Source organism: Leptopilina heterotoma, unplaced genomic scaffold (assembly GCF_015476425.1).
Source record: "Leptopilina heterotoma isolate Lh14 unplaced genomic scaffold, ASM1547642v1 Lhet_123, whole genome shotgun sequence".
Classification (NCBI taxonomy): domain Eukaryota; kingdom Metazoa; phylum Arthropoda; class Insecta; order Hymenoptera; family Figitidae; genus Leptopilina; species Leptopilina heterotoma.
The window spans coordinates 5,009,865-5,028,141 of record NW_025110842.1 but is presented as its reverse complement, the minus strand read 5'-3'; the positions used below and the strand labels follow the sequence as shown (position 1 = coordinate 5,028,141).

Here is an 18,277-nt window from a genome sequence, read left to right as displayed (position 1 = left end):
TGTCTTTTTAACACATTTAAATTTCATTAAAATCGATTCAGTAGTTTTCGAGAAAAATACTTTTTTTGATTATTTCAAAAATTTTTTTTTAAAAGTTCAAAATTGAAAATTTTTGTGAAAAAAAATCTGCAAATTTTTCTTTGTAATCTCTTTACTTGTCTTTTTAACACATTTTAATTTCATTAAAATCGATTCAGTAGTTTTCGAGAAAAATGCGTTTTTTGATTTGTCAAAAATTTTTTTTTGAAAGTTCCAAATTTGAAAAAATTTTTTGAAAAAAAAATTCGATAATTTTTCTTTGTAAACTCTTTACTTGTCTTTTTAACATATTTAAATTTCATTAAAATCGATTTAGTAGTTTTCGAGAAAAATGCGTTTTTTGATTTTTCTTTCCCCCTCCATAACTCCCACAAAACTCAAAATTTTGAGTTGAAAATTTCATAAAGTTACGAGATCGAGATTTACGTGGTCGACAAATATAGTTTAATTTATGAATTTAATAAAAAGAAAGGATATATTTTTAATATGAATTACATTATGAAATAATAAGATTTAAAAGTTGTTGATCAGTATTAATTTTCAATTAATCTATGATGTATATTTTTGTCTTATTTTATTCCTCTGATCTCTGATCATGAAAATTAATTATTAAATATAAAAATTGAAGGTTGTTCTCTTTTTTACACAAAAAAAAAATTATGCTAATCTTATAAAAGTTAACCTCAAAACTTGCCAAAAACTAGAGTTCAGAATAAAAGTCATTGCACAAAATTTTACAAAGTAGTAATATTCTTAATAACGATAAAAATGTGTAAATGCAAATAGTAAAATAAAACAAGATTAAAAAACAAGGGAGGAAGAAAAACTTACCCCTTTTTTTTGCGTCACATGTTGTCAGAAGATTTGCAAATTTTTTGTAGTTGCAAATATAGCGTCGTGTCCTTTAGTCAAAAAGTCAAGGGATAGAATGAATAAAATGCGTCGTTGTTTTTTTTTCTCTCAGGGTATTCGTTGCCAACAGAAAAAAATGAAAGTTACTTGACTTACATATTTACATTTACATTTACTTACATCGATTGGTGGACATTTTCGAAATTCTTTGTTTGATCGTCGGTAATGTAGAAATCTTAAACTTTAAATGGAAAAAAGTCAAGTGCGAATGTAAATGTACCCTTATGATTAATATTGCAAAAGTACCTTTACAAGTCTAGTGACTACCTACCGAACCCTGACCCCGAAATTTCTGGTCTGTACTGGAGTTTCATACACTTTTTCATCAAAATATTAAAACAGTAATTATTAAAATATTATTACAGGATTATAAAATAATAGAAAATTATTGTTTTCGATTTATAAAATAAATTGTTCGACACGAGAAATAGCAAAGTAAAATTTTAAAAATACTTTAGATAACAAAATGTGTTTATATGAGTGCAAATTTTTTTTACCCTTGAATTGAGTGTTTACCTTTTTTTCTGCTGCGGCCTTTTTTTTGTGTGTTGATCACAATTTTTTTTTGTAATACATTAAAATTCCAGTTAAATGCGTAAATTCGTTGTTATATTCAGTCGAAGACAAGTATTTTCTAATATTTTTCGATCTTTTATTTTCTACAGTGTAAAATAAGAGGAAAAATTGTGCCACAAAAGAATAAATAAATATGTCGTGGATAAAGGAACCAGGAGAACAGGTGAAACTTATTAGAAAAAAATTAACTGATTTACAGGATAAATTGGACAAAAAGGTAAGAATTTTATATATTTTCTTAAAAATTCAAATATTTTTCAAAAAAAAAAGTAGATTTTCAATTATTTTATTTAATAATTTGAAAGTGTTAATAATTAAAATTGAAAGTTTTCAATTATTTATGATTAAAAATTTCCTTTCGTTAAAAATTTGCAATTTGTAATATAATTCTACTGAAAATAATTTCTTTTCTTTAAGAAAAAAAATTTTTTTTTACATTAAAAATTTTTTAAAAACAATTTTCGAAAAATTTTTGGAAAATATTAATTTGAATTCTCTAAATGTTCAATAAAAATTCGTCAAAAATGAAAATTTATTAAATTAAACAGAAATAACTTGAAAAAATTAAATTGAAATTTTTTTTTTTAAAGTAAGTCTTATTTTTTTATCGTAATTTTTTGAAATTCAATTATCTCTAAAGAATTTTAATTAAAATTTAACAAAAAAATATACTTTTTTTTTAGATTTGTCATTAGAATTTTTGAGAAATTATATATTTTCAAAATTTATAATTAGAATTCTTTTTAAAAACTTGATTATTTTTTCATTATTATAAAAAAATTCTTTTTAAAAATTCAATATTGTTTCAGAAAAAAATTCTTTTGAAAAATTATTCAATTATTGCTTCGAAAAACAAAATTACTAAATTTCAATTATGATCAAAATTTTTAATTATTTTAGAAAAAATTTGTTTTCTTTAAATAATTGAATTGAATTCTTGCGAAGAATTTTATTAAATTTTTTAAAAACATAACCAATAATTGAATTTTTGCAAAAAATTTTACTGTTTTTAAAAACAATTGAATTATTTTGAAGAATTTATTAAAATTTTAAAAAATAATTGAATATTTTCGAAAAATATTATTAAAAGTAAAGAAAAAATTAAATTCTTCCATAAAATTTTATAAAAATTATATTAAAAATAATATTGAATTTTTGTAAAGAATTTTCTCATTTATGAAAATAAGTGAATTTTGGTGAAGAATTTTATAACGAATTTAGAAAAAAGGTCGAATTCTTTCGTTGAATTTTATTGAAAATAATTGAATTTTTCTAAAGATTTTACGATTTAAAAAAATAATTGAATTATTCGGAAGGATTTATGAAAATTTTAGAAATTAATTGAATTCTTAAATGGAATTTTATTAAAATTTTGATGAAAATAATTGAATTCTTTTGAAAAATTTTATAACAAATTAAGAAAAAAATTGAATTCTATCGAAGAATTTTATTAAAAATTTTAAAAACATAATCAATAATTGAATTTTCGTAAAAATTTTACAATTTATAAAAATAATTGAATGTTTTTTAAAGATTTTACGATTTAAAAAAATAATTGAATTATTCCTAAGGATTTATTAAAATTTTAGAAATTTATTGTATATTTTCGAAAAATAAAAATAATAAAAAATAATATTGAATTTTTGGAAAGAATTTTACTATTTATAAAAATAATTTTATTCTTCCGATATTTTTTTTAACGAATTAAGAATAAAAATTGAATTTTTTCGTGAGTTTTCATTAAAATAATTGTATTGTTTCGAAAGATTTTTTGAAATTTTTGAAAATTCCTAATTGAATTTATTCGTGAAATTTTATTTAAATTTTGGTTGAAAATAATTGAATTCTTGCGAAGAATTTTATTAAAAATTTTAATAATATAACCAATTATTGAGTTTTTGCATAGAATTTTACTGTTTATAAAAATAATTGAATTGCTTCCCAGGATTTATTAAAGTTTTATTGAAAATATTTGAATTTTTGCAAAGATTTTACGATTTATAAAAATAATTGAATTCTTTCGTAGGATTTATTAAAATTTTAAATAAGAATTGAATTTCTTTGCGAAAAAAATATTCATAGTTAAAAAAATAATGGAATTCTTTCGTGAAATTTTATTTGAATTTTGTTAAAAATAATTTAATTTTTGCAAAAATGTTTATTATTTATTAAAATAATTGAATTCTTTCGTCAAATTTTTTGAAAAATTATATTGAAAATAATTGAATTTTTTGCAATGATTTATTATTTGTAAAAATAATTGAATTGTTTCGTAGGATTTATTAAAATTTTTGAAAGTAATTGAATTCTTTCGTGGAATTTTATTAAAATTTTGTTGAAAATAATTGAATTCTCTTGAAGAAGTTTATTATTTATGAAAATAATTGAATTATTATAAAGAGAATTTTAGTAAAATTTATAAAAATAATTGAATTCTTGCCAAGAATTTTATAGAAATTTTTAAAAATAATTGAATTCCTTCGAATAATTTGATTATTTATGAAAATAATTGAATTCTTGCAAAAAATTTTACTATTTATTAAAATAATAATTGAATACTTGCCAAGAAGTGTTTTTTTTTATTATTTTTCAAAATATTTAAATTCTTAGGACGAGATTTATTAAGATTAAAAAAAAATAATTGAATTTTTTCAAAAAAAAATTTGGTTTTTTATGCTAGTAATAATAATAATAATAATAATAATAATAATAATAATAATAATAATAATAATAATAATAATAATAGAAAATTAATTTTCAATTTAAATTCTAATTTTCAGAATAATCCAGACGTAAAATTGAAACATTTAGAGGAGATAAATGCAGTGAAAAATATATTCAGCGACGATAGTTGCGAGGAATTCACCGATGGCCATTTGGATATTGAATTAATTTTCAAAATCGATCCAATTCTACCAGCAAAACAATTACAAGTCTGGTATATTTATGAGAATAAAAAAAATCCAAAGACACCAATTGATTTTGACAGTGGATTTTTCGAATATTTACCGCCAATTAAATTCTATCTAAAATTCCCATCGACATATCCAATGATAAATCCACCGGAATTCACTATCGACATCTATTGGTTAACACCATGGGAATTATCGCGAATTTCATCGAAACTCGATCAATTGTGGCAAAAAAATTGGGGCACCGAAATCATTTACATATGGATTGATTTTCTCAAAAATCATCTCTTCAGTTATCTTGAGATTTACGATAAAATTGACATTACATTTCAATTCTCCTACTTTAAGGACAATGATGATGATGATGAACAATTGAATGAGATGATAAAACATTTACGCGATCCACGCGTTGTCAAGCCAATAAAACGTAATCCATTGGATTATTTTCAAAGGGAGAATAAAATGAGATGTAAAAAGCAATTCACGCGAGTAATGCATTTTTGTGAAATTTGCCTTGAACAAAATAATGGACAGCATTGTATTGAAGTGAATAAATGTCGACACGTATTTTGTCGTCAATGCCTTGGCGAGTATTTTAATTCACGCATTAGCGATGGTAATGTTACGAGAATATTGTGTCCGAAAATTGATTGCACAATGGAAATTGATTACGATGAGATCAAACAATTGTGCAATGCGAAGCAATTTCAAAAGTATGAACAATTATTGTTGAAAAGGACGATTGATCTTATGGAGGATACTGTTCAATGTGCGAGGAAATATTGCGGATATCCGGTAATAAGGGAAAATTTAAATGATAATTTAGCTACTTGCGCACAGTGCGAGTACAGTTTTTGTGTTTTCTGTCGAAAGGTATTTATTATTTTCTTTTATATTTATTTTTATATATTTATTTATTTATAAATAATAACATTCTTCAAAGGACTTTTTCAAAAATTATTTATTCAAAATAATTGAATTTGAGAAGAAGTTTTCAGTATAAATGTTTTAACTAATAATTATAATTATTTATTATCTTTACTTTATTTACATATTTGCATAAAAATATTTACTGATATTAAAATTACGTTATGTTTCAAAAAAATATATTCTACAAATATTAATTTAATTTTTGAATAGTTCTAAATATTAACACTGGAGAAAGTTACTAAGAATTATCAAAGTTTGAGAAAAAAGTGCATGAAAATTAAGGTTGAAAGGTAATTTAATTGAAGATCTTCCAATTTGATATCTGATTTATTTTTATAATTGTAGGAGAATAATTTGAATTTATCTATTTAAGGTGTATCACGGCGTTTCACCCTGTGAAATGACAAATCAAGATAAGGAAAAATTAATTGCCGACTATCAGCATGCATCGAACAGTGAGAAAAAGAATCTGGAATTACGTCACGGCAAAAAGCAAATTGAATTAATAGTCGAGCAATCGTTGACAAATAATTATTTAAAGGTAAATATTTTTTTCTTTTTTCAGGGTTGCCACAGGTTAGGAAATTCAGGAAAAAGTCAGGGAAAGTAGAATTTAGGTAAAGAAATCAGGAAAAATTCAGAGATTTTTATTAAAAGGACTGGAAAAAATTAAATGTTTAGAATTTATAAAAGAAATTCTGAATTTTGATGTCTTTTTTGTTTGCCTCACAAACTATGAAATTGACAAGAATTTTAATACAAAACTTTCAATTTTTTCTGTTTCTGACAATAATTTCTTTTTAAATAACTTCATTCTTCAACAACTATCATCAAATTATTACTCAAAAATTATTTAATGAATAATTTTACTTCAAAATTTTCAAAATTAATTATATTTCAAAAGAGTTGCGTTTCAAATCTGCATAAATAGATCAACTTCAAAGGCTTCAATATGAAATTTTTAAAAATTTCAATTTTTAACGAATTTAAATAGAAATTTCAAGAACAACTAATTACAGAAATTCAATTATTTTCAAAAATTTATAAACATTCTCGTCAAAATTTCAATTATTTTTATAAATAATACAATTCTTCTCCGAAATTCAATTATTTTCAAAAAAATTAATAAAATTCTTAGCAAAATTTCAATTATTTTCAAAAATTTTCCTCATTTCAATTATTTTTAATATATACTATTTTAATCAAATTTTTCAAAAGAATTCAATTATTTAAACGAAATTTTAATAAAATTTTCCAAAAGATTTCAATTATTTAAACGAAATTTTAATAAAAATTTCACAGGAATTCAATTATTTTCCAATTTTTTATAAATTTCTTCGCACCAATTCAATTATTTTTAATTCTTAATAATGAAGTTTATCCAAAGAATTCAAATATATCCAAAGAATAGAAAAAAATAGTTCTGAGAAATTCAATTATTTCGAAAAATTTAAATAAAATTCTTTTAAAAATTCTATTATTTTAAAAAAAATTTTGTCAAAATTCTTTACAAGATTTTGTTAATAAAATTGCAATTTTAATAAAATTTTCCTATTCAATTCAATTATTTTCAATACAATTCTTCTTAAGAATTCAATTATTTTCAAGTTTGTAAAAATCTTCGAAACAATTCAATTATTTTCTTAAAAAATGAAATTCTTCGAAGCAATTCAATTATTTAAGAAATTTTAATTAAATTCTTTCTAAGAATTTAATTTCTTTAAAAAATAAAACTTTTCACAAGAATTTAATCATTTAAAAAAAATTTAATAAAATTCTTCGTCAGATTTCAATTATTTTCAATTTTTTAATGAAATTTTGTCGATGGAATTTAATTATTTTTAAAATGTTATAAAAAATTCTGAGAAATTCAATTATTTAAAAAATTTGAATAAAATTCTTCACAAGAAATTAATTTAATATCATAAATAATATTTTTCTCTGGAATTCAATTATTTTCACAAATAAAATATTCTTCACAGGAATTCAATTCTTTAAAAATTTTTTTTAATAAAATTCGTTGCAAGAATTAAATTACTTTTATAAATAACAATATTTATAGCAGAGTTTCAATTATTTTTTATGTACAATTTTACATAAACTGATAAAAAATTGCATTTATTCTTTATAATTTTTTTAAAATTCGCCGAAAGAATTCAATTATTTTTAGAATTTTTTATAAATTTCTTTAAAAAAATTCAATTTAAAGAAATATTCAATTATTTAATAAATTATTTATCTTTGTATTTAAATAATTGAATTCTCGAAAAATTTTCTAATAAAAATTGATTAAAAATGAATTTCACTTAAAATTCGAAATTATAATTGAATATTAAAAGCATCATCGCGTGAATTTTGATAAATAAGTGAATTTTGAAAAGGGTTAAAAAATGAAAATCTTTGAAAATTTAAATTTATAGTTGCAATATTCTTATAATATAAAATAATGATTTTATCACTCTGTCATTTTAAATTTTATTGTAAAACGTGAAGAAATCGATTGCTCGTTTTTGATCGATTTCTTGATGTTTTATAACAATTTTTTATAAGTGTTAATTTCAGAAGGTTTGGATTTGAAATTCTTAATTCCTATAGAAAAATAATAATGATTAAGTATTTATTTAAATAAGAAGTTATTGATGTTGTCGAATAATTTTACATTAATAGTTAAATTAAATTTGTATATTAATATTAAATTTACTAAAATATTTATTTAAATATAATTTTACTTTTTGTTTGATTATTAAATTTACTGAAATATTTATTTAAATATAATTTTACTTTTTATTTGATTATTAAATTCACTAAAATATTTATTTAAATATAATTTTATTTTTATTTGATTATTAAATTGAATGAAATATTAATTTATTTAAATACAATTTTATTTTTGTTTGATTAGGTATTAAATTTATTTATTTAATTTTAATTTTATTTTTTCTGATGTTTTGATTTTCTTTCAAATGATTTATTTCTGTTTGTTTTTGATTTGCTTTTTTGCAGGAAAATTCGAAAATTTGTCCCAATTGTTTAACATTCACAACAAGAGTCGATGGCTGCAATAAAATGACGTGCAGTTATTGTAAGAAAATGTTTTGCTGGCTGTGCGGAAAATTGATAAATTCAAAAAATCCCTACGAGCATTTTTCAAAAAAGAAAAATGGTTCTACAGGTTGCGCTGGTCGTTTATTTGATGGACTACTGCCAAGTACAGATTTTTTGAATGATCTCGAGATAGAGAGAAATATGGAAGTTTTTCGAATTTAGAAAGAAGAGAAGAGAAGGAGTATGGTAAAAAAAAACAAATTTGGTTTATTTTTCGAAAATATTAATATATTGTTTAGTTATTTGTTTTCTTTGAGAAGAAATAGTAAAAGTTTTTTTTTTGTTTTGAAAAAAAAGAACTTTTTCTATCGAAAGAAGCAAAAAGAAAAGAGAAAAAACTCTTTTTCGCAAAAAATATTTTTGCTGTTAGGTTGTGTTTCTCATTCGAGTTTTGAAATGAAAGAAAGTTTATTTTTTTTTGTGTTTTAAATACAAAACTGTTAGATAGCGAATTTATTTTTATATTTAAACGAAACTTGAATGATTTTGTTAGAAATGAAAAATTTTATTTGAAAAATTCTTTGCTAGGAGTAAGTTTTTTTTTACGAATATTATTGTTTTTTTTCTCGTTGTCCAAAGAAAAATGCACTTTTGATCTTCGACAGGAAAAATTGTACAGAATTTTTTTTCTTTGATATTTTATCTCCTGAGATTAAGAGAATTTTTTTTATTATTTTCTTTACTAAACATTGTTTTGAAAACAATTTAGTGACAACTTTTTTTTTTAAACAATTCAGTAAAAATTATTTTTGAAAAAAATTAGTAAAAACTATTTTTGAAATAATTCAATAAAAACTTTTGAAAAAATTAACTAAAAATTATTTTTGAAAAATTTAGTAAAAACTTGTTGGAAAAAATTAGTCAAAACTATTTTTGAAATAATTCAATTAAAACCTATTTTTGAAAAAATTTAAGTTAAAAACTGTATTTGAAAAAATAAAAAAAAGAATTTCGAATACAAAATAAATTTTTTTTACGAACTAAAAAAATTTTATTCTTAAATTACATTTTTTTAAATAATTTTTTTATACCAAAAATGTAGTAAAATCTCTACATTATCGACAAAATTAAAATTTAAAGATTCAATTGTTGCTTTAAATAATCAGATTTCAAAATTCTCGACAACATGTCGACTTCAGAATTATTTTCATGGGTAAATTTCTTTTTTATTTCCTTCGAAAAATTCCCATCATTATTTCCATCGACATGCAATTCATTTGGTAAAAGTTTCCTCACAATTTTTTCCTTCTCCTCAAAACTCAGTCGATTTGAAGATTGTACTTCCTTATCGACAGTCGGCAAATTTTTTTTCCCCATTTCCCTAAAACCAGTTTCGAAAATATTAATTTCTCTAAATAAATCATTGATTTCCTCCTTATTTAGTGAGGAGCTTTTTTCATTTTTCGACTCTTCTTTTAAATTCTCCATTTTTTGGGCAAATTTAGCAAAATATTCATCCTCAGTGCTTTGGGATTTTTTACCATCGAGTTGGAAATTTTTTTTTAAATAACTTTTTTCTGTAGTGTCGGTAATTTTTGGTATACGATAAGTTTGTTCTGTTTTTGAATTTTTTTTCAAAAGATTTTGAAAATTGGGTTTTTTACTATTTTTATCGTTGGGTAAAGTTTCCGTTAATTTCAATTTTTCGAAATTTTCGTGAATATTTTTCATTTTGTCATTTTTCTGATTAATTGGCTCAATATTTTTGGGGAGATTTCCCTGTTGACGTATTTTTTGCCAATTTGACTCGTATTTCATTGTGGACGATGGCTTTATAGATTTTTCATCTGCGAGAAAGGAGAGGGAGAAAAAAAATCAAGGTTAGTTTCCACTCTATGTACTTGTCGGTAAAGTAGATTTTAAGGAAAATTGCGCGCTAAATTTGAAACTATTTACCATTTTTACCATTTGATTTTTTTAATTTTAAGAGCATCCGGAAAAAAATCCCCCCCCCCCTTAAAAAGAATTTTTTTCTTAATCTTTCAATTGAAATTAACATTTTATGCACTGTCGGTAAAGTAGTTTTTGAAAGCAGAAATTGAAATGCGAAATTTGAAACAAATTTTACTAATTTTTCTGTTTATCTCACTCGATTTCAATCTACATTTACGAATTTATATTTAAAACATTTTTTCGGTAGGTATTTAGAAAAATTATGCAAAATATCGAGAAGAGCCACAGTCGTTACACCTTTCTCTGCTATTTTCAAAAATTTCCGATTCAAAAAAGTTTTTTTCCTTTCAAATGAGAAGGACTTTACGAAACCTGCTATTTTCTCCCGAATGCCCTTAATTTAAGAAATTTTAACATTTTATATGTACTGTCGGTAAGGCAGTTTTTGAATAAATGGAAATTTGCGCGCGAAATTTAAAACACATTTTACCAATTTTTCTATTTATCGAACTTAATTTTAATTTATTTCGTGAATTTATATTAAAATTGTTCGATATTGATGGTAATTGATTAATCGGTGGTCGATAATTGAGATTTCTCTTTTTTGCATCATTCTTTGAATTCGTCTGCTGGAAAACAGAGGGAAGAGTTGATAATTTTCCTTTTTGATTCACCTTCGAATCTGTGTGAAATAATTTTTTTTTTATTTACAAAAATACTTTATAAAATATTATTATTTATTATTATTAATATTTATAAAAAGTTTAATTTATAAAAATATTTATAAAAAGATTTATTTATAAAAATATTATATATAAAAAGTTTTATTTATAAAAATATTATTTATAAAAAGTTTTATTTATAAAAATATTATTTATAAAAAGTTTTATTTATAAAAATATTATTTACAAAAATTTTATTTTTAAGAGTATTATTTATAAGAGTCTTTAACTAAAAATGTAAAGTTACCTACTATATCGACAGTCGACAAAACTTTTACTAAAAAAATTAATAAATTGTGGAGTAATTTAAAAAAGGACAAAATTAACAAAATTTTCTGAAGAATTAAATAAAATTAGTTACATACTGACAGTTTTTGCCGTGGCTTCTAAATTTGGATTTTTCTTTTCGACATTTATCAAATTTAGTGGATTTTCGAAATCGTAGACAAAATTCTTAGTGGCGGAAATTCTCTTTATTTGTTGATTTCGACCAATTTTCGGCGATCTCTCATGACTGCTTGTCTTATTTTTTGAAAATAAATTTTATTATTATAAATTATAATTTATTGATTATTAATTTTATTATTATTAATAATAAATTACATATTAAGTAATTATAAGCAAATTCTGATATAGCGTCAGTCGGTAAAGTAGGATTTTTCGGAGGTTATCAACCTACTGAAAATTACCGACCGATGGTAAGTCTTCCAATTTTATAATTATTATTATTATTATTTATTATTATTATTATTATTATTATTATTATTATCATTAATTATTTATTTATTTATTCAATCGCTGTTTATTTAATTTTTCAATACCTGTCTGGCAAAATAGCCAGATTTAACATCTTCGGTAGATTCCTTTACCGACTCCACTTCAATTGAATTCGAATTTTTATCTTCCGAATTCGTTGTTACCGACAGAGCGGTAATAAGTTTCTTTTTATTTAATTTTCTCGATTGCACCCTGATAATTAAAAATAAAAAATATTCTGTTTTTCTTAGAATAATAAATGAAATTAGTAAGCAAATTTTTAATATTGATTAAAAATTATTAAATAAAATAATAATTTAACGTGGGTAGAAACGATTGAGTATTATTGACTGATAAAGTAGAAATCTTCTTTCATAAAATTATTGACTGATAAAGTAGAAATCTTCTTTAATAAAAATGCGTTTTTTATTAATAATTATTGACTGATAAAGTAGAAATCTTCTTTCATAAAAAAATACGTTTTTTATTAATAAATTCGATAACAATTCTCACCTGTAATTTGATTTTATTGTTGAATAAGCGTCAATAATTTCCTCTGTATTCAAAAAATGTTGGAAATTAAAAACAAATTGATTTTCCTTTTTTGTGAATAGATTCTTTGATTTTTTGCTACTCTGATGAAATTCCAATAATTTAATTGTATTTTTTTGAGCACTGAAAAAAATTGTTTTTTTAAAATTAATTTTCTTTTTGGTGCAATTTTTCCATAATTTTTTTATTTTCACAATTTTGTTATTTAGTTGAAAAAAAAAATTATTACTTTCCGCAGTCGGTAACTGAGATTTTTTCCCTATCCACAAAATCTTGGACGCTTAAATCAAAAACTGACAAAGCGTCAAGTCTCTTGTCAAAATTTCCTTTTTTTATTAATTTCTCGTAAAAATCTTGTTTAACGGAGTGAAAAATAATATTCTCATGGAAATGATTACAATTTAGAGTAACGTCATTTAATTTTGTTGCCAGGGCAAAATATTCGCCTTCAATATTATTATAACAACTATTTTTGTTTATCTTTCAATTCTATTATGATAATTTTACTCGAAAATATTTTTTATTATTATTCTCTGCTCTTCTACTCTGAAGTTGTTTTATTTTATTTTCAACTTTTTTTTTATGTTTTTGGAACTGAAAAAAATATAGTTTTTACTATTTTTTATTGTAATTAATTTTATTTTCAAGAAAAAAGGAAATATAATAATGAAAAGAATAATAATAGTAATAACAAAAATAAAAATAATGATAATCGTATGATTAATAATAATAAGAAAAATAATAAATAATTAACGTGTGTTTATGCAAGGTTGGGTATCAAATATATTATATTTATTATTTATTTATTTTATTTTTAATATAGTGTACGTTACCTTCCCAACCCTGCTTACAAAAAGACGAGATATTTTACGCACCCATCCCTGCATATAAAGTAGTAACGTTTTCAACCCTGCATTGCCGAATTATTACGCACTTGCGCACCCAACCCTGCAATAGCGACAGTTGGCAGCAGTGCGTCATACAAGCAGCAATCAGCAGTGAGCTTTTTTATTAAAAATAAAAACTTGCATTTAATTTCCATTGCAATTATTTCTACTCTCAATATTCACATATTTAACGTTTCTTTATCAAGTCCACTATTTATTTCCGTGTCGTATTTCATTTTTTCCAGATAATTTCGTAAGAATTTTGTTCGTAATATTCTTTTTGTCGATTCTAACCTCAAAATTTTGTGTCAAGTGCGCGTTTCCGGGAGTGCTCGAAATTATATTTTATCCTTAAAATTCGTGCGTTCTATTGTCGATTAACAAGTATTTTTTTACTGCGTAATTATTTGATCGTATTGTCGGGAGTGTTAAAAATATACAAATAATTCGTGTTTGCGTGGTTTTTTTTTCCGAAACAAATCAGTAAAATATCATTCATGCGCGCAAGGTGTAAATTTCTCATCAAGAAACAAATACTTAACGAGGTAATATTTTTGTCAGTTTTGGTGATTGGATGACAGGAAAAAGATATGATTTGGAATAATCTATGAATTGACACCCCCCCCTCCCCCTAAGGAAGGCATTTTTCAGCAACGTTCCGCCGAGGTTTTTTCTACAATATTGGTGAGTGGAATTTAAGTAATTTTATTTAATATCTACTTATGATTTTATTTTTCATACAATTTTTTTAGTTAATTATGTTTAAAAATATTTATTGTTAACCGAAAATTTTGAGGATTCGTAATTTTTTTTGCGACCGCGACCACGAGTCACACGTTGCGGTGACTTTTGGCGCGATTTTTAATCATGAATAAATGGAGCCTAAAGGCAAGTTCACATTTTTTAGGTTTCCTCGGAAATAATTTAAGGTAATTCCACATTTTCTTTTTGCGATTTAGTTTGTTTTTCCCCATGTATTTTCGTTTGTAAAGTTGTTCTTTGGAAACAAGAAAAGACAAAATTATCTACGCTGCTAATGAATGCGCGAATTTCTAAATCGTAAATTTTTACTTACGAAATTAAAATTAAGAAATGTGTTTTTACTTTAAGTGTTGAAAAATAATTTTTATTTTCTAAAAAGCAACGAATTTTATTATTATTCTAATAAGAAAAGTATTTTTTAATTAATATTATTAATATTTATAATTTATAAATATTATAATTTAAAAATCTTTTGTTTATTAATTATTATTTTTAACGTTTATTAAAATTATTATTTATTTTTAACGTTGTGAATATATTAAATAAATGTCACAATAGTAAAAAACTATCCAGAAGTACCTGAATTATTTTAATAATAATTATTATCTTATTATTGATAAATTATTTCATTATCAATTAATTATTAATAATAATTATTGTTAATTATTAATTAATTAATAACAATTTATTATTGTTAATTATTAATTAATGACATCCATTATTTTATTATTAATTAGTTAATAGTTATTTATTGTTAATTATCAATTAATTATTAATTTATTATTGGTAGTTATTAATTAATTGTTAATAATTTATTATTGTTAATTAGTAATTAATTATTTCCAAAATTAATTTCTAAGGTTATAAAATTAAAATGCAAAAAAATTAATTTTTAAGGTTATAAAATTAAATACTCAAAAAATATTTAAATTTTATAGATGGATTTGAATAAAAAGACATGATTTGTTTTTTTTATGAAAATAAAAAAGATCTTTTATTAGGAATCACAAAATCGGTGGTGGTGGGGCAAGGGAGTGGGGGGGGGGGAGTATTTAAACGGGAATATCTGAGCCAACGGGATGGAAGCCATTTTCGTCAGCGGTGTAATCAATTCTGTGTTGTTGTCCATTAGCATCAACCCAGGAGTAAAATCCTCTCACGACAATTGCTTCATTCTCAGTTCCAGCGTTCCTTAATTCTGCGGATTCCTCTCTTTGTTGTCCATCTGAAAGCTCGTAATTATATTGATAGCCTTCAAGTCCAATATTGTTGTGTAATAATTCCTTGACAACAACAACGTCCTGTTGACGTTGGCCTTGTGGCGCTGCTGCTGCAAGTGCCAAGATGGCGGCAAAGACAAAGATCTGGAATTGAAAAAGACATTTTTATTTCAATTCAATTCTTATTCTTAATTAATAAATTACTAAATAAATAATAATAATAAATAATAATAAAAATTAAATTAAATTTTACTAAAATTTAATTTACTAAATAAATTAAATTTAGCTTAATTTTAATTCAATTTCAATTCTATTTCATGAATAAATTAAATTTAACTAAAATTGAATTCAATTTCAATTCTATTTAATGAATAAATTAAATTTAACTAAAATTGAATTCAATTTCAATTTAGTTTAATAAATAAATTAAATTTAACTTAATTTTAATTCAATTTCAATTTAATTTAATAAATTTAATTCAATTTAAATTCAGTTGAAGTAAAGAAAAAATGCTATTTTTGTGACTAAATAAATATAAATATTAGTTGGTGAATAATTTTGTTGAGAAAACAAAGGAAAGACAAGTTTAAAAAAAATATATTTTCAGGAGTGTGAACTCTACTTAAAATTTAAGGCCACTACACACTGTAATGTAAGGCTTTATTCACAACTGTCAGGGTTGGGAAGTTTGAATTTACTTTCTCGAAGTAAAAAATTTGTTATTCTTAAGCTCTATTCACACGGGTGTTTAAAGAAAAAAAAATTTAACGAATAAAGCGAAAATTTTGAAACTTTGTATTATGCGAACCAACAAAAGAAAATTTTTCATTGAAACAAAACTGTTTTTTAATAAAGAAACAAATAACAATAAAAATAATAAAATATAATAAGAATATAAAATATAATAATTATTATATTCTGTTTATTATTATTTATTTTATTATTATTATTTATTTTTATTATTATTTATTATAATTATTATTATTATTTATTATTATTAAGTAAATTAAGTATGATTAAATATTATTAACAATATTATTATTTTCTTTTATTTTTAATCCCGTTAATATTAATTAAATAAAAAAATTATTGATTTACAGTTAATAATAATAATTAATATAATAATAATAATTTTTCAATTTCGTTCCACAAATTTAGAAATTATCAATTTATCATTTTTTAAAAATTTAATTGAAATTAATTTAAATTCTAATAAATTTTAAATTTAGAATTTAATATAAAAAATCTAATTATTTGAGACACAAAAATTTATAAAATTGAAAAAAAATTTTTTTTTTTATAGAATCAGAAATTTTTTGTTACATTGTTTAAATTTAAATTTAATTTTAAAGATTGAAAAAATTAAATTTGGAAATTTATTGAACTACTTTAGACAATTTATTTATTTGTAAATTATAAATGAATTGAAATTGAAAATAAATGAAAAAGTCAATTAAAATATATTTTATTATTTAAAATATAAGGGAAAGTAATAAAAATTAAAAAATAATAAATAGAAATAAAAAAAATAAAAATAATCCATAAAAATAAAATAATAATAGAGAAATATAAATAATAATAATTATAAATAATTAAAATAATGTTAAACAAAATTTTTTTTTATTAATTAGTAAATTCTTTGTAATAAAGAATAATTATTAACTTGTCAAACAGGAGATAATTATAAAAATTAAAATATGATAAAATAAATAACTGAATTATTTAAAAGAATATTTAAAATAATTAATTAAGCTTTACAATAAATTTGAAAATGTTTTTCACTCTTTTTTTTAATGTTAAATATAATTTTACTGGAATAAAAAAATAATAATCCTTTTTTTGCAAATTTTTCACAATCACTTCTGATTTTTTTTTAACAAATAAAAAAAATAATTTCACTTTTTGCGATTTTATTCAAAGGCACTGGGGAAAAATTTTTTCACTATTTTTGCACTATTTATTAATTAAACGAAAAAAGAATAAATTAATAAACATTTTTTTACACGAAAATAACGAAACACTTAAAAATTTAAAAAAAAATTTTTTTCTAAGAAAAAAAAATAATTCACTTTTATTTTTTTGTTGAAAAAAAATTTCACTCTAATTTTTTTGAAGAAAAAAAAACACTAATTTTTTTCCTATAAAGAGAATACATACCATTTTCATTTTTGATTATAGTGCGCGAATTTTATTTTTTTTTTGGGATGAATTCTCTTAAGGAGAGAGAAGAAGTGACTGATGTGTCGAGTCTGAATCGAACCTTATTTTATAGTCCGGTCCTCGCTTCTCCTACTGCCAAAAAAATAAAAAAAGAAATAAATGTAGTAAGAAAGAAAAGAAAAGAGAGAAAAAAAAATTTCACTGACCAATATCTTTCGGGTTTATTCTTTCTCATTTCTCACCTTTCACCTTTTTTAAAGATTTACGAGTCTTCCTCAGGCTCACATATACAATAATTCCCATCTCCCTCCCTCCCCCCTCCCACCCACTCACCTTCATCAATTATTCGACCTTCTGCAATACTCTCATTTACACTCATTTTCATTAAAACAATATTAAAATGACAATAGAGGCCCTTTTTTTAATTCGAAACTTGCTCTTTTTTTTTTAATAATAAAATTATTTATGATGGGAAATTTTTCTGGTTCGAATTCAATATTTTTTGCGGAAATATTACACTTTTTATTATATTTATTTTATTTATTTATTAATTACTTAATTTATTTATTCCTTTATTAATTCATTTATTTATTTATTTTTTCATTTATTTTTTCATTTATTTTTTCATTTATTTATTTATATTTATAATTAATTATATTTTCTTTTTTTATATTTTATTACATTTTGATAAATATTTACAATAATTTTTTTGTGAGAATAAAAAATTTCTATTTACAAAATAAAAAATATTAATTATAAAAAGAAAAAGAAATGATTTTTACATTTATTTGTTTGGTCTATTTTCTTCTGTTATATTATATTATAATAAATAAATAAGTAGCGAAATAAAA

At 21.7% G+C, this 18,277-nt stretch overlaps 2 protein-coding genes across 3 annotated transcripts; one reads left to right on the top strand and one right to left on the bottom strand.

Annotated features, from left to right (window-relative positions):
• The first annotated feature begins 1,182 nt into the window (after positions 1-1,182).
• On the top strand, positions 1,183-9,135 carry LOC122512081 (E3 ubiquitin-protein ligase RNF14-like). Of its 2 annotated transcripts, none has more exons than XM_043627716.1 (5): positions 1,183-1,292; positions 1,617-1,744; positions 4,308-5,312; positions 5,743-5,910; positions 8,373-9,135. In XM_043627716.1, exons 2-5 carry the CDS (start codon positions 1,661-1,663, stop codon positions 8,634-8,636), a joined length of 1,521 nt encoding a protein of 506 aa, XP_043483651.1. In that variant the 5' UTR covers positions 1,183-1,292; positions 1,617-1,660; the 3' UTR covers positions 8,637-9,135. The 2 variants fall into 2 exon arrangements, with proteins under 2 accessions (XP_043483651.1, XP_043483658.1); XM_043627723.1 differs by having other exon boundaries at positions 1,255-1,386.
• Positions 9,136-15,008: 5,873 nt separating this feature from the next.
• LOC122512549 (flexible cuticle protein 12-like) lies at positions 15,009-17,558 on the bottom strand. Its single transcript, XM_043628448.1, has 2 exons — positions 17,424-17,558; positions 15,009-15,410 (listed from the first exon to the last, which is right to left on the bottom strand). Exons 1-2 carry the CDS (start codon positions 17,430-17,432, stop codon positions 15,099-15,101), a joined length of 321 nt encoding a protein of 106 aa, XP_043484383.1. The 5' UTR covers positions 17,433-17,558; the 3' UTR covers positions 15,009-15,098.
• Between the last annotated feature and the right edge of the window lie 719 nt (positions 17,559-18,277).

Excerpts from the sequence above, each read along its gene's own strand:
- LOC122512081 (XM_043627716.1), top strand. The coding sequence starts at position 1,661 with ATGTCGTGGATAAAGGAACCAGGAGAACAGGTGAAACTTATTAGAAAA. Across the intron at positions 5,313-5,742 it reads TTTGTGTTTTCTGTCGAAAG|GTGTATCACGGCGTTTCACC; the intron begins GTATTTATTATT and ends TATCTATTTAAG. Across the intron at positions 5,911-8,372 it reads TGACAAATAATTATTTAAAG|GAAAATTCGAAAATTTGTCC; the intron begins GTAAATATTTTT and ends GCTTTTTTGCAG.